This window comes from Oncorhynchus masou, chromosome 2, assembly GCF_036934945.1.
Source record: "Oncorhynchus masou masou isolate Uvic2021 chromosome 2, UVic_Omas_1.1, whole genome shotgun sequence".
Taxonomy (NCBI): domain Eukaryota; kingdom Metazoa; phylum Chordata; class Actinopteri; order Salmoniformes; family Salmonidae; genus Oncorhynchus; species Oncorhynchus masou.
Window position 1 is genome coordinate 26,830,170 of NC_088213.1, and position 16,930 is coordinate 26,847,099.

Genomic DNA, 16,930 nt, shown 5'->3' on the forward strand with positions numbered 1-16,930 from the left:
TCGGTGAAAAGCCAAATTTCTTAAGCCTCCTGAGGTTGAAGAGGTGCTGTTCCGCCTTCTTCACCACGCTGTCTGTGTGGGTGGACCAATTCAGTTTGGCTGTGATGTGTACGCCGAGGAACTTAAAACTTTCCACCTTCTCCACTACTGTCCCGTCGATGTGGATCCCTCTGCTGTTTCTTGAAGTCCACGATCATCTCCTTTGTTTTGTTGACGTTGAGTGTGAGGTTATTTTCCTGACACCACACTCCGAGGGCCCACACCTCCTCCCTGTAGGCCGTCTCGTCATTGTTGGTAATCAAGCCTACCACTGTAGTGTTGTCTGTAAACTTGATGATTGAGTTGGAAGCGTGCATGGCCAAGTAGTCATGGGTGAACAGGGAGCACAGGAGAGGGCTGAGAACGCACCCTTGTTGGGCCCCTGGGGGCGGCCAGTCAGAATGTCCAGGACCCAGTTGCACAGGGAAGAGGTCGAGACCCTGTGTCTCGAGCTTAATGACGAGTTTGGAGGGTACTATGGTGTTAAATGCTGAGCTGTAGTCGATGAACAGCATTCTTACATAGGTATTCCTCTTGTCCAGATGGGTTAGGGCAATGTGCAGTGTGATTGTGTCGTCTGTGGATCTATTGGGGCGGTAAGCAAATTGGAGTGGGTCTAGGGTATCAGGTAGGGTGGAGGTGATATGATCCTTGGATAGTCTCTCAAAGCACTTGATGATGACAGAAGTGAATGCTGCAGGGCAATAGTTGTTTAGCTCAGTTACCTTAGCTTTCTTGGTAACAGGAACAATGGTGGCACTCTTGAAGCATGTGGGCACAGCAGACTGGGATAGGGATTGATTGAATATGTCTGCTCATGCGCGCATGCTCTGAGGTCACGGCTAGGGATGCCGTCTGAGCCAGCAGCCTTGCGAGGGTTAACACATTTAAATCTTTTACTCACGTTGGCCACAGTGAAGGAGAGCCCACAGGTTTTGGTAGCGGGCCTTGTCAGTGGCACTGTATTGTCCTCAAAATGAGCAAAGAAGTTCCTCGACAGGGCTGGTTTTATTTTTGTAATCCGTGATTGACTGTAGACCCTGCCACATACGTGTTTGTTTGTGCGTTGAATTAACTCTACTTTGTCTCTATACTGACGCTTAGCTTGTTTGATTGCTGCCAGCTCGAGTCGCACATTCGATATGCTGATCAAATTTAGGGAGACTTGATTTCAGTTTAGTTTTGTTAAAATCCCCGCCTACAATAAATGCAGACTCAGGATATATGGTTTCTAGTTTACAGAGAGTCCAGTGAAGTTCTTTCAGGGTGTTCACTGCATGGCCAGTCTACAGTACCTGTCTACCCCTACATACACTAAGCACTCCACTTCATGGTTAGAAGGTCATCAAAAACCATCTATGGAGGGGTATCTACAACTCCAACATGATTTATAATACTGTTACTATGTAGAATCATACACTAAGTGTACAAGACATTAGGAACAGCTTCCTAATATTGAGTTGCCCCCCCCTTTTGCCCTCAGAACAGCCTCAATTCTACAAGGTGTCCAAAGTGTTCCACAGGGATGCTGGCCCATGTTGACTCCAATGCATTCCAGTGTCAAGTTGGCTGGATGTCCTTTGGGTGGTGAACCATTCTTGTGTCGGGTTCAACTTGGGGTCATGATAGGGGCTGTAACAAATGTTTGATGTATTATAATAATTGATTATGCTCATGTTGTATTAATAGATGGGGAGGGGTCTTCCTTACATTAATAGGGTCATATATATATATGTTGTCTCCGAGAGGACGTCCGCCGGAAGTTAGCGTGTCGGGACACCACTCTGTCACTGGATCAGCTGATTGACATGTCCATTCGACTGGATAATCTGCTGGCTGCTCGCGGGCGTTCAGAGAGGGTCCTGTGCGTTCCACCACCCAGCCCCTCCGCTCCCATTCCGATGGAGTTGGGAGGGGCTGCGCCGAGGGGTACCGGAGGAGGAGGCTCCCCTGCACCAGCTGTGGTCGGAGAGGACACACGTCTGATCGGTGCTGGGGGGGGTCCGTCTGGGAGTAGAGATGGCAGGCGGAACTCTTCTCGGTCACCCCAGGTGAGTCAGCATCAAACTCACCCAGAACCCCTTGTCGGCCACATGTTTGTCTTAACTTTTTTCCTTCACTTTTTTCCCTCTTCCCAGCATAGGGCGCTAGTCGATTCAGGCGCAGCTGGGAACTTTATGGATCGCGGACTCGCCCTTTAAGTTAGGGGTTCCGCTGGTGCCGATAGATTCTCCTTTCCCCGTGCACTCCCTAGATAGCCGGCCATTAGGGTCAGGGATGGTCAGGGAGACCACGGTCCCGCTGGACATGGTGACGCAGGGGAATCATAGGGAGCGTATCAGTTTCTTTATTATTGATTCGCCTGCGTTTCCAGTGGTGCTGGGGACTCCCTGGCTGGCCCGGCACAATCCTAAAATTTCGTGGAGACAGGGGGTTCTCCAGGGGTGGTCAGAGGAGTGTTCTGGAAGATGTTTGGGAGTTTCCATCGGTGCCACGTCGGTGGAGAGTCCAGACCAGCGTTCCACGGTGTGCATTCCCCCGAGTATGCCAATTTGGCAATCGCTTTCAGTAAAGTGAAAGTGACTAAATTACCACCTTATCGACCAGGAAGGGATTGTAGGATAGATCTCCAGGTAGACGCTGCTATTCCCAAGAGTCACGTGTACCCTCTGTCCCAGGAGGAGACGTTGGCAATGGAGACATATGTCACGGAGTCGCTGGGACAGGGTACATTCGGCCCTCCATTTCACCCGTCTCCTCGAGTTTCTTTTTTGTGAGGAAAAAGGAGGGAGGCTTGCATCCGTGTGTCGATTATAGAGGTCTAAACGCCATCACAGTGGGGTATAGTTACCCGCTACCTCTCATCGCTACGGTGGTGGAATCGTTCCACGGAGCGCAGTTCTTCACAAAACTGGATCTCAGGAGCGCGTATAGTCTGGTGCGTATTCGGAAGGGAGACGAGTGGAAAACCGCATTTAGTACCACATCAGGCCACTATGAGTACCTCGTCATGCCGTATGGGTTAAAGAATGCTCCAGCCGTTTTCCAATCCTTTGTAGACGAGATTCTCAGGGACCTGTGCGGGCAGGGAGTGGTTGTTTACATCGATGACATTCTCATCTACTCGGCCACTCACACCGCACATGTGTCTCTGGTGCGCAAGGTGCTTGGTAGACTGCTGGAGCATGACCTATACATATAGGCTGGGAAATGCGTGTTCTCTAAACGAGCCGTCTCTTTTCTGGGATATCGCATTTCCACCTCGGGGGTAGTGATGGAGGGGGCCGTGCGTAATTGGCCGACTCCGACCACGGTAAAGGAGGTGCAGCGGTTTTGGGGTTTTGCCAACTACTACCGGAGGTTTATCCGGGGTTTTGGCCAGATAGCGGCTCCCATCACCTCACTGCTGAAGGGGGGCCCGGTGCGGTTGCAGTGGTCAGCAGAGGCGGATGGAGCATTCAACAAGTTGAAGGCGCTGTTCACTGATGCGCCCGTGTTGGCGCATCCGGACCCCTCTCTAGCATTCATAGTGGAGGTGGACGCGTCCAAGGCTGGGGTGGGTGCCGTGCTATCACAGCGCTCGGGTACGCCACCAAAACTCCGCCCCTGCGCTTTCTTCTCAAGGAAGCTCAGCCCAGCGGAGCGTAACTATGATGTGGGGGACCGGGAGTTGCTAGCGGTGGTTAGAGCTCTGAAGGTGTGGAGACACTGGCTTGAGGGGGCTAAGCACCCCTTTCTCATCTGGACCGACCACCAGAATCTGGAGTACATTCGGGCAGCTAGGAGACTTAACCCACGTCAAGCAAGGTGGGCCATATTCTTCACCCGGTTCCGGTTTACTTTGTCTTATAGACCGGGCTCCCAGAACGTAAAGGCTGACGCACTGTCCTGCCTCTACGACACGGAGGAGGGGTCCACCGAACCTACTCCCATCCTTTCCGCCTCAAAGCTGGTAGCACCAGTGGTATGGGAGGTGGACTCGGTCATCGAGCGGGCGTTACGGGCTGAACCCACGCCTCCTCAGTGTCCAGCGGGGCGAAGGTACGTGCCGCTTGGTGTTCGGGACAAACTGATTCGGTGGGCTCACGTCCTACCCTCCTCGGGTCACCCTGGGGTGACGAGGACAGTGGGGAGCCTTCAGGGGAGGTATTGGTGGCCTACGTTGGCTAAGGACATTAAGGGTTATGTCTCCTCCTGTTCAGTGTGCGCTCAGAGTAAGGCTCCTAGGCACCTTCCTAGAGGGAAGTTACAACCCCTCCCCGTTCCACAGCGGCCATGGTCACATCTGTCCATAGATTTCCTGACCGATCTTCCGCCGTCTCAGGGGAACACCACGGTTCTAGTGATTGTGGACCGGTTCTCTAAGTCCTGCCGTCTCCTCCCGTTGCCCGGTATCCCTACAGCCCTACAGACTGCGGAGGCATTATTCACCCATGTCTTTCGGCACTACGGGGTGCCGGAGGACATCGTTTCTGATCGGGGCCCCCAATTCACGTCTCGGGTATGGAGAGCGTTCATGGAACGCTTGGGGGTCTCTGTCAGCCTGACCTCCGGTTATCACCCCGAGAGTAATGGGCAGGTGGAGAGAGTGAACCAAGAGGTGGGTAGGTTTCTGCGGTCGTATTGCCAGGATCGGCCAGTGGAGTGGGCACAATTCATTCCCTGGGCTGAAATGGCTCAGAACTCACTACGCCACTCCTCTACTAACGTGTCCCCTTTTCAGTGTGTGTTGGGGTACCAGCCGGTCCTGGCACCATGGCATCCGAGCCAGACCGAGGCTCCTGCAGTGGAGGAATGGGTACAGCGCTCCAAGGAGACCTGGAGGGCCGTCCAGGAATCTCTACGACAAGCGAGTGGACGGCAGAAGAGGAGTGCTGACCGCCACCGCAGTGAGGCCCCCGTGTTTGTACCGGGGGACAGGGTCTGGCTCTCGACCCGAAACCTACCTCTCCGCTTGCTCTGCCGGAAGCTGGGTCCGCAGTGTGTAGGGCCCTTTAAAGTCCTGAGGAGAATAAATGAGGTGTGTTATCGATTACAACTCCCTTCCTATTATCGTATTAACCCCTCGTTTCATGTGTCTCTCCTCAGGCCGGTGGTAGCTGGTCCCCTGCAGGACAGTGAGGTGCCGGAGGTTCCCCCCCCCCCTCTGGACATTGAGGGGTCCCCGGCGTACACGATCCGAGCCATTCTGGACTCAAGACGCCGGGTGAGGGGCCTGCAGTACCTCGTGGGAGGGGTACGGTCCGGAGGAGAGGTGCTGGGTACCGTTGGGGGACATCTTGGATCCATCCATGTTGAGGGATTTCCATCGCCTCCATCCGGATCGCCCTGCACCTCGTCCTCCAGGGCGACCTCGAGGCCGGTGTCGGCGCGCTGCGGGAGCCGCGCGTCAGGAGGGGGGTACTGTCACGAGTCCGACCGAGGGTGGTTCCCTTTCCCGGGCGGGTGGCGCTCGGCGGTCGTCGTCACTGGCCTATTAGCTGCCACTGATTGTCTTTCCTCCCCCTCCTTGTATGTTTAGTGGTAGCACCTGTTTACATTTAATTAGTTTGTCTTTATTAGACAGCCGGCCCGCCTTGTTGTTGTGCGGGATAATTTCAATGTAACCTTCGGCTCTGTTGGAGATGTACGTGTTAGTACTTGGTCGTGTATTTTTCGTTGTACATTTTGATTCCCTGTGTTTGGGAACGCACCTCTTGTGAGCACCCTGTGGTGCGTTGGTGCTATTAAAGACGCACAGCATTGAACTCTCTGTCTCCTGCTTTTGACTCCACACCCACGACACCCGGAGCATTACAAGGTGTTCCTTATGTTTTGTACACTCAGTGTATAAAGACCTAACCATAACTACTCGTAATTTCCCATTTTCACTTCACAACGGAACCATCTATTCATCACACTATAAGGCTTCTTTACACAAACACAAGCCCCTTCCATACCTACAAAACACAAGCAGTGAAATTGGCTATTTACTTTTCCAGCTCTGGTATCCTTTAGAGTCTAGCTATATAATTATATACGTAGCATTCACTGTGATCATCAGTCGCAGGCAGGCAGCTACCAGCTCTAATTGCTGTCTTTGCAGTTGGCCCAGCACACTTTGGCTTTAACAAGAGGTGCTCCACACTTCCCTTAATGATCTCTACAGCTCAGGCAGTGCACGTGCTGCAGTCCTCCACTATTAACTCACTTCGAGGTTTGTTCTCTTCTCAAAACACTTTGTGTCCTTGGGAAAGTAAGGGACGAGAAGGTCGACAGTGTACTGTGACACTATCATGACATTGCAACATATAAACACTGACTATAGCAGTGAGTTAGACTCAGTCACTGCCATTGACAGGCAGTGGTCCACAATACTCCCATACAGTAATACCAACATGTCTCAATGAATAAGACAGAGTATAATTATAACTTTTTAACTTGGACCAGAATCTCACCCAATATTGAACCAAATGAAATTGACAATGAAACCTGCTGTAGAGCCAGTAGAGAGATCTCATGCATTATTCTGGCCATGAATTATAGAGATAGTAGTTTCCAACAGACAGTCAGCGCGCCAAGGCTTATAATAATAGTCCAATTTATTGCTACAGTAAGAAACCCCTATCATTACTAAAAATAAAAAATAAAAAGAGTCTGACTGTCTCCATAGTACCCACTATTACCAGTGCTTGACTTGGACTGAAATAGGGGCCGGTGCTGTTTACATTTGGGTGCAAGAGCTCCACAAGACTTCTGAACTAATGTTCAATAAGAGGAACAGGAGCTCAAGCAGTAGAAAATTTGAGGTGCCAGTAATCAGATCCAGTGAGCTGCTGCCCAAGTCAGGCGCTGCCTATTACTTTAAAACATGGTTAGCATTCCACACAGCATACCAGAGGTCAACCTTCCCTGCGCTAAGATCAATTATTCAAAAGAGAGGTTTAGCATACAGTAGACTGAGAGACCAGTCTGTCTCTTGAATCTGGATGCAGGCAAGAATATGTAGTACACTACTTTTGACCAGGAACAATCGGGTGTCATTTAGGATGCGTTTGGGAAGCAAACCTGAGTGTACATTTCTGTCTAAATACAGGCCAGAATAGAGATTGACTCATCTTTTTTGTTGATAGTGAAACTCCCCTTCAGTTACAGAAACATTCCATTTCAAATGACATAAGTAGCCAATTGTATTTTAATTGGAAAATCGAATTACATTTTCTTTACATACTGCGCAATTATGCTTTGAAAAGAAGATTGTTTACCAATTAAATTCTCTCTCCATTGTGACAAAAGTCAATATTCTTCAGCAGTGCAGCTTCTGATCATTAAATAGCAGCCTGTCTGGAAGTGGACACGTGGATGTGAACACTGTAATAACATCTCCATATACTGTACACCAGCACAGTCACAGCCAAGGGGTAAGATGTAGTACGTATATGGTACATCCTCCATAATCCTAACAAGACACACTCAAGTGCTCAAAAAGGTGCAGGTACCCAAATGCTGATGCTCCAGACACTCAACTAGTCTAAAGGCCAGTTTTATTGCTTATTTAATCATAACAACAGTTTTTAGCTGTGCTAACATAATTGCAAAAGGGTTTACTAATGATCAATTAGCCTTTTAAAATTATAAACTTGGATTAGCTAACACAACGTGCCATTGGAACACAGGAGTGATGGCTGCTGATAATGGGCCTCTGTACGCCTATGTAGATAGTCCAAACAAAATCTGCTGTTTCCAGCTACAATAGTCATTTACAACATTAACAATGTCTACACTGTATTTCTTATCAATTTGATGTTATTTTAATCAACAAAAATGTGTTTTTCTTAAAATGTCTTAGTGGCCCCAAACATTTGACCAGTAGTGTACATACACCCTTTCATCACTATGTTCAACCTCCTACCATTCAAGCTAACAGTGAACACTGTGCCATATATTGCAGTCAATACACATCATTCAAACACTGGGATTCAGCTGAAAAGTACTCAACTATAATCATGTGATATACAGTAGCCAGATTCTAGGTAATAGCACCTATTGAACACAGTCTGGGGCACTATAAAGGGAATAGGGTGCCATTAGGAACACAGCCAGGACATCTCAAGCAAAGGACCAAACAGAACAACGACTTCCTTTCTACCATGCCACCAGATTGATATCAATCTATGTTTTGAGGTTGGGAAAGTGAGGTAGTGTATGAGAGTATGACAAATGACAATACAGTCAGATTGAGGATGGTGGGGAAACATTCAAACCCTTTGGAAAAATCCTTGAAAACAGAGACAAAGCACCTCAGCCCTACAGTCGTGGTCGTAGTCGTGTCACACAGGTAAGATATTAAGGTTTGTCAGACTGCTAAAGAAACTGAGTTAAGCATCACTTAAATCCCACTCCTCTTAGAGGTTGACACAGAAAAACGCATACAGATACCCAGGAATTATAATATAATTTGATAGCTGCTGGCAAGATGCTGCATTTAAATAAATATTAATATGAATGTACTGCCAACCAGACCAGTCTGGAGCTGTGCTCTACAGCCAGCTGGGTGAATCTATATCTTAGGCAGTAAAATTAGGTTGTGAGGATAGAAACATTACTGTAGTTTTACATGTAAAATATAAATAGGATATTTGAGACCTTAGTATAAACTGAAATACAGTGCCGTTTTATAAAAGCCAAAGGCAACATCTGTGAACATGGTTGTCTCCAGCTGCCTATTATTGAAATATTCAAATGTTCATCTAATCTAATATACACAGTGTGCCTCCCTAAACAACATATTGATAAAAAGCATCACTTCCAGCACCACTATCTGATTGGGGGCTATAATTACTGAAGTGTAGCGCACTCCTCAGAGCAGAGCAGCAGTTCCCAGAACAGTCTCAGTGGTAATGCTTCTTATTCACACTAGCTATTTAGTAGAATGCCAGGTAAAAGCAGACAGCTGCTCCCCTCATAGTGGTCTCTTGGTCTCATAATTCATTACTTCCGGAACAATAACTTTGCCTGACGACTAGCCCTCTCCCCTTCCAATAGATTCATCAGATGGGATCCAATTAGAGGTAATAGAGGGTAGGAGGATAGGCATCAATTAACTACTGATAGACAATGGCCCAAACATTATACAGCTTTATGCTCTGAGGAAATCATATCCAAACCTCATGGATTTTGTGTTTACCCAACTAAACTCAGAAAGCATATGGTTACAGGAGCTTAAAACTAGACATTCCTGGGGGCTGTGTTTTTGAAGCCTTGAAGATTGCAACTGGAAATGATTGACCATCAATGCCATGACCCTTGATGTGAAGCCTCAGGGAACTGGATTAAGACCTATTGAGTGCTCTATATACTGCTAGGGCCAGTTATTGGAACAGTTCTCAACATAGGACCTACATTGTTACATTGATATTACAACCATCAGATATTATCCATCAGTGATGTGTTTGCAATCAAAACCTTGGCTCATGGCCCCAGCAGAGCCCTGACCTCACTCACAGACACACACACCAACCTGTGTATGGCACTGACAGAGCAGAATTCAATCTGGGCCTTGCAGCAGCAGCAGGGGGAGTGTTTTGAAAACAGTCTCTAATATGTGTAACCCCTATAAATCTGCGCACTTGTGTCTAAACCCAGCCCCTTCGTTCTCCCTCTCTCTGTTCAACTCAGGCCCCCTCTCTCTGTTCAACTCAGGCCCCCTCTCTCCCGCCAACCCAGGCCCCCCCTCGCTCGCCAACCCAGCCCCCCCCCCCTCGCTCGCCAACCCAGGCCCCCCACTCTCGCTCGCCAACCCAGGCCCCCCCCACGCTCGCCAACCCAGGCCCCCCCTCGCTCGCCAACCCAGGCCCCCCCTCGCTCGCCAACCCAGGCCCCCGCTCTCTCCAACCCAGGCCCATCTCTCTCCAACCCAGGCCCCCGCTCTCTCCAACCCAGGCCCCCGCTCTCTCCAACCCAGGCCCCGGCTCACTCCAACCCAGGCCCCCGCTCTCTCCAACCCAGGCCCCGGCTCTCTCTCTCCAACCCAGGCCCCGGCTCTCTCCAACCCAGGCCCCTGCTCTCTCCAACCCAGGCCCCGGCTCTCTCCAACCCAGGCCCCGCTCTCTCAACCCAGGCCCCGGCTCTCTCCAACCCAGGCCCCCGCTCTCTCCAACCCAGGCCCATCTCTCTCAACCCAGGCCCCCGCTCTCCAACCCAGGCCCCAGCTCACTCCAACCCAGGCCCCCGCTCTCTCCAACCCAGGCCCCGGCTCTCTCCAACCCAGGCCCCGGCTCTCTCCAACCCAGGCCCCGGCTCACTCCAACCCAGGCCCCCGCTCTCTCCAACCCAGGCCCCGGCTCTCTCCAACCCAGGCCCCGGCTCTCTCCAACCCAGGCCTCCCGCTCTCTCCAACCCAGGCCCCGGCTCTCTCCAACCCAGGCCCCCGCTCTCTCCAACCAAGGCCCCTTCTGTTCCATTCTGAGTTGATAAGAGGCAGACAGACACTGTTATTTACTTAGATGCATACACCTCTATACACAATGACTACTTTGACCAATTTACACTGAACATTTGACAAAAAAACACATTTAGTGGAAGAACTGTGCAGATACAAAGATTCAGTAAAATCTCTAAAAGTTTATGTCCACATTAATTAAATATCTGCTCCAAATAAAAATTCAACATGTATGCAGATAGAATGGTGTCAGCTATGACATCACACATTGACTATGAAAAAAATCTATTTTGGTTATTGAACTACAGTAAGTTGTCACGATTTCCACCGAAGTCAGCTCCTCTCCTTGTTCGGGCAGCATTCGGGCGGTCTTCTAGCAATCGCAGCTCCACTTGTCATTGTTCCATTTGTTTTGTCTTGTTTCCCCACACACCTGGTTTACATTCTCTAATCACACTACATATATATTCCCTCAGTTTCCCCCATGTCTTTGTGTGGAACTGTTTTGTTACATGTTTCGTGTTACGCGCCAGTCTGGTTTTTCCCCGGGTACCGTGTTAAACCGAGTGTGTTTAATTGTTTAACTTATGCATGATTGTGATTGTTGTCGCTCTTTGCACTTTTGCCAATTGGCTGGAGATTTTTGATGCAGTTGCTTCTGTCTGTTGTCACTTCTGCCAATTAAAGTGTGCGCCTGATCACAATTCTCCGCTCTCCTGCACCAAACTTCTTACCAGCAGCCTGACATATGTGAAGCCTGACATAAGTGAAGTGGATTTAAATCTGGTATTGGAATTGCGGTAACATAATTTCATCATGGATCCCGATCTGTACGACACAGAAATGCATAATTATGGATATTAATGTCATTCACTCCATAATGATCTTTCCTAAATAGCTACACAAAATGTATAAATATACAATATCCTCCTTTGCATATTTGGGTTTGAATCTACTCACTGGCTATTATTTTAATGAGCTTTGCCCCCAAACCAGACCACATTTATTGGTCTGGACTAAATCTGAACCAATCCTAGATATCTATGTTTCACTAGTTTGACATCAAGTATAGCACAGTAGAGCTCAGAAGAGTACAGCAGAGTACAGTACAGCAGAGTAGAGTTCAGTACAGTAGAAGACAAAGTAGATTATGGTTCAGTACAGTAAAGTAGAGTATAGTTCAGTGCAATAGTGTCCTGAACTCTAGTTAATCTACTGTGCTCTACACAGTAATATGCTTTTGCTTGCTGTACTGTGCCGTCCAAACTTGTGAACCCAACTGTGGTTAATGACTACTATGATTTTCCATTGTAGTCAATTCAATCACAGAAATTCCATTACCCATTTTTTTTAAATTCCGTTACCGATTTGGTAACGAAATTGAGTTTTAATCACTTAATAATTCATAAACAAAATTGATATCAGTAAAAACACTATCTAATTGAAAGGTTTACCTATACTTGTTACTTCTGTGAATTTTAATTATCATCCCTCCTCATGAGGGAGAGAAAATATCTTAAAAGATACAGCATGTGGGTTTTTGGTAACGGAATTTCAAGCCACAAGGCAATGTTTCTTAAACTTGCAGAAGGCAGAAAAATGTATCCAAAACTAAATATATGTGTTGATAGTAGTTGGCAAGGGTCTTTGATGTATTTGTAGTACCTTTAAGGACTTTTTCTGGTAGATGTTTTGCAAGACCCATTTTTCATCTGTTTGACCAGAAATCAAAGCCTTTGCTCATTCCACATTTTTTAGGATGGAAAAGGGTTGAAAAATGGATATGCCTTAATAAAAGAATACAAAAAAGAGACTCTTAGCTTTCATTTGACATGCTCCTATGTTGGTGCTCATGGGTCCTTTTAAATGGAACTAACCCTGTGTTACTGAGACAGAACACTATTATCAATAACAGTAAGACAGACAGGTTAGAATGTGGGAATCATATAATTGTTCTACTCTATTTAGTCGTACGATTAAAGTTAATAGTGCTGTCTTTAGATCAGTGTCTACATAGCATATGAACTCGTACCAACGTTTATATGTTAGTACACACAGTAATATGTGTGTGTGTGTGTGCATTTAATGTACTATGCACCGTATGTCATTATTGGCGTTACAATATTAACAGCCATGAGCTATGTTGTATGGCTGCCTAGCGCCTACAGTGTCTGTGTGTGTGTGTGTGTGTGTGTGTCATTCCCCTCCACTACACAGATTATAGATGTGAGCTCTCACACGTCGGTACCCCGTGTCATCACCCATTCATCTGTGACGTAGAAGCAGGTGTGCAGCGTGGACCATCAATACTCCAACAGTGCATTAACCCCCAGAGATGTTCTCAGAAATACAATGGCAGCATACACAGAAAATGGCTCACTCTCACCAACACTACTCACTAACACAAAAAACATCAAATGATTACGTAAAAAGTTTGCCCCTGCAGTAATGCACTTTATTGTAGTCCTGGCTTCATTATTGCATTAAATAATTGATATGTACTAGGTTCCTTCTGTAAAAGAAGGAATTGTTAGAGGTCCATAAAGAAGTGCTGTAAAACTGCAATGTACCATGTGAGGCGATACCAAATCAGAGACTAATGAGATCTCCTGGCATTTATGTAGATTTTTTCAGCAGACACACAATAATTATGAAAATACAATCTGTGAGAATGTGATCCCCTCCTCTCGTTGAATAGTATCTCCCCTCACCACCTTGGCTCTCCATCGCTCTGTGGTTGCTGTGCGTACTGGCTGCCAGGTCTGTTGAACTAACACATTGTGAGTGCACTGCTCCTACCTTCACAGGCACAGCCATGAATTACGATGCCTGAACAAACACACACCTGGTCCATGAGCAGAGCATATTCAAACCAAAGCAGCCCCGTCGAGTCTACATGCGGCCCAGAAACATGTTCTAATGAACCTGAGGCCAACCGGAGGGAACTCATAAATTGGAATGAAAAATGTAAGCATTTTAAATCAGGATCAAATTCCCCTCTAACAGTGAGAGATGCACAGCATAGAAGCTGGAGCAATCATTACTTACATTTAACATACCATACCCATAGTATCGTAGCCAGAATAAATACATACAAGAGCTGCTGTTTAGTTTGTAAGTGGGTTATTAACTGTGGATGTTGATATTTGTTGTTTGTGTCAGCTGCCTTTTTATGACTGTATTGCAAGTGTAAAACCTGTGTGACACGTGTCTGATGGAGTGCCATTTCATGTGTACTGCATACAGATATCACTAGTGTGTCAAACATGGATCAAGCACCACAGTAATGAACAGCTTCTGACATCTCTCCACACAACAAACCATTACATCTCTCTCAGTCACATTTTAGGAGCATAGCAGCCTGCCTCTATTCATTTGCATGTCATATACAGAACCTACTCATTCAAAGGTTTTTATTTATTTGGTCTATTTTCACATTGTCGAATAATAGTGAAGACATCAAAACTATGAAATAACACATGGAATCATGTATCAACCAAAAAAGGGTTAAACAAATCAAAATGTATTTTAGATTATTAAAAGTAGCCACTCTTTGCCTTGATGAAAGCTTTGCACACTCTTGGCATTCTCTCAACCAGCTTCACCTGGAATGCTTTTCCAACCGACTTGAAGGAGTTCCCACATATGCTGAGCACTTGTTGGCTGCTTTTCCTTCACTCTGCGGTTCAAATCATCCATAACCATCTCAAATAAGGTTGAGGTCGGGTAATTGTGGAGGCCAGGTCATCTGATGCAGCACTCCATCTCTCTCCTTGGTGCCCTTACAAAGCCTGGAGGTGTGTTTTGGGTCATTGTCCTGTTGAAAAACAAATGATCGTCCCACTAAGTGCAAACCAGATGGGATGGCATATCGCTGCAGAATGCTGTGTTAGCCATGCTGGTTAAGTGTGCCTTGAATTCTAAATAAATCACAGACAGTGTCACCAGCAAAGCACCCCCACACCATCACACCTCCTCCATGCTTCACGGTGGGAATCACACATGCAGAGATTATCCGTTCACCTACTCTGCGTCTCACAAAGACACCGCATTTGGAACCAAAAATCTCACATTTGGACTCATCAGGCCAAAGGACAGATTTCCACCGGTCTAATGTCCATTGCTCGTGTGTCTTGACCTTTATTGGTGTCCTTTAGTAGTGGTTTCTTAGCAGCAATTTGACCATAAAGGCCTGATTCACGCAGTCTTCTCTGAACAGTTGAAGTTGAGATGTGTCTGTTGTGCTGCAATATCTGAGGCTGGTAACTCTAATGAACTTATCCTCTGCAGCAGAGGAAACTCTGGATCTTCCTTTCCTGTGGCGGTCCTCATGGGAGCCAGTTTCATCATAGTGCTTGATCACTTTTGCGACTGCACGTGAAGAAACTTTTAAAGTTCTTGATCTTTTCCGTATCGACTGACCTTCATGTCTTAAAGAAAGATGGGCTGTTGTTTCTCTTTGCCTTTTGGAGCTGTTCTTGTCATTATATGGACTTGGTATTTTACCAAATGGGGCCATCTTCTGTAAACCCCCCTACCTTGTCACAACACAACTGATTGGCTCAAATTCATTAAGAAGGAAGTAAATTCCATAAATGATCTTTTAATATTATAAGGCACACCTGTTAACTGAAATGCATTCCAGGTGACAACCTCATAAAGCTGGTTGAGAGAATGCCAAGTGTGTGCAAAGCTGTGATCAAATCAAAGGGTGGCTATTTGAAGAATCTCAAATATAAAATATATTTTTATTTGTTTAACACTTTTTAGGTTACTACATGTATATACTACCTCAACTAACCGGTGCCCCCGCACATTGACTCTGTACCGGCACCCCCTGTATATATTGTTATTTTTTACTGTTGCTCGTCAATTACTTGCTACTTTTATTTCTTATTCTTATCCGTATTTTTTGAAACATCACTGTTGGTTAGGGGCTCGTATGTAAGCATTTCACTGTAAGTATTCTGCGAATGTGACTAATAAAATTGATTTGATTTCACGTGTCTTTTCATTGTTTGGATATCTTCACTATTATTCTACAATGTAGAAAATAGTACAAATAAAGAAAAACCTGGAATGAGTAGGTGTGTCTAAACTTTTGTCTGGTACTGTATAACATGAACACAAAAACATCAAACATCAAGAATGTGTTACTGCCGAGGAGACGTGCTGAGAGGCTTCAGCTTAATCTACCTCTCTTCTCCCCACCCCCATTGTTGCACAGAGCTGAAAGAAATTGTATGAAGCTGTAGGAGACCCAGAATCTCTCTCTGCATCCTCTTGGGATGCCCAATCAGCACAGTTACGGTGTCTAGAATACCAATCACAATGTAAGAGCTTAAGAGAGCCGGGCCACAAGCATCCCACTGGGCACAAACGTCAATTCAACATCTATTCCATGTTGGTTCAACGTAATTTTATTGAAATGAGGTGGAAACAATGTTGATTCAACCAGTGTGTGCTCAGTGGGATGTTGCTTACTGACTGACTGTGTGTGCTCATGTCTGCTGACCAATAAGGAAAGGCCTTATAGTCAGAACATAAAGACTAGCAAGCAACACTCTGTACTGTAGCGGTTTGATGCAGAAATAGAAAAATAAGTTATTGCCCCACTTACTGTACCAGTGCCTGACAAAGCTTACTACAACTCAAATATACTGAAAGCTGTTTCAACTGACCGCGAGTTAAAATAAGAAAAGAAAAAACTGAAAATGTAAGTTACAGGACATACAGCCTCCTAGGATCCGTCACATTGTATTTGTTTCAGGAAATCAACATTGACCAGAAGCAATATGGTTGTAGTATCACAGACAAATCACTGCTTCGACACACACACACACACACACACACACACACACACACACACACACACACACACACACACACACACACACACACACACACACACACACACACACACACACACACACACACACACACATCTAGGTCATATCAATTTGTCATGCCAGTGTCAAAATGCCTCATGATAACAACTGATTTACAGTGTAGACTGCATGACAGCCTAATATATATTCTGTCAATATCAGGATTTTTATATATATATATATATATATATATATATTGGTTTATCAATCACAACCAACTTCTGATTAGATATGACAATGGTAGCCTGCTAAACAAAGGCAAAGGAGAGGTTCTGCTGGCAAGTTGGTGATATCAGCTCGCATAACAAGGTAAATGTTGACAAAGGATAGACGCTTACCTGTCATAACTCCATCGACTGTATGACATGTTCCTGTTGCTGCTGACTCCTTCCATGACTTCTATGGGGTGTTGCTAAATAGGGTTCAACGTGACACGAAAATAAAACCTGGGTTTAGATGCCACGCCGATATTTCTCACCAGTTCTAGCGTTTCCTCCTCGAATGAATGGGAGTTGAGATGTGGTGCACATCGATTCAGGGACTCACTTTCTATAGGCTATACCATTTGGAATGTGAAGGGAAA

General features: G+C 46.2%; 1 protein-coding gene across 2 annotated transcripts in view; it reads right to left on the reverse strand.

Annotated features, from left to right (window-relative positions):
- LOC135557787 (tubby protein-like) overlaps positions 1-16,930 on the reverse strand; it is a 113,869-nt gene extending 96,939 nt beyond the window's left edge. For both annotated transcript variants that reach the window (XM_064991411.1, XM_064991394.1), the window contains exon 1: positions 16,686-16,930. In XM_064991411.1, the coding sequence (XP_064847483.1) occupies positions 16,686-16,741 (56 nt within the window). In that variant the 5' untranslated portion in view covers positions 16,742-16,930. The remainder of the gene's footprint in view (positions 1-16,685) is intronic.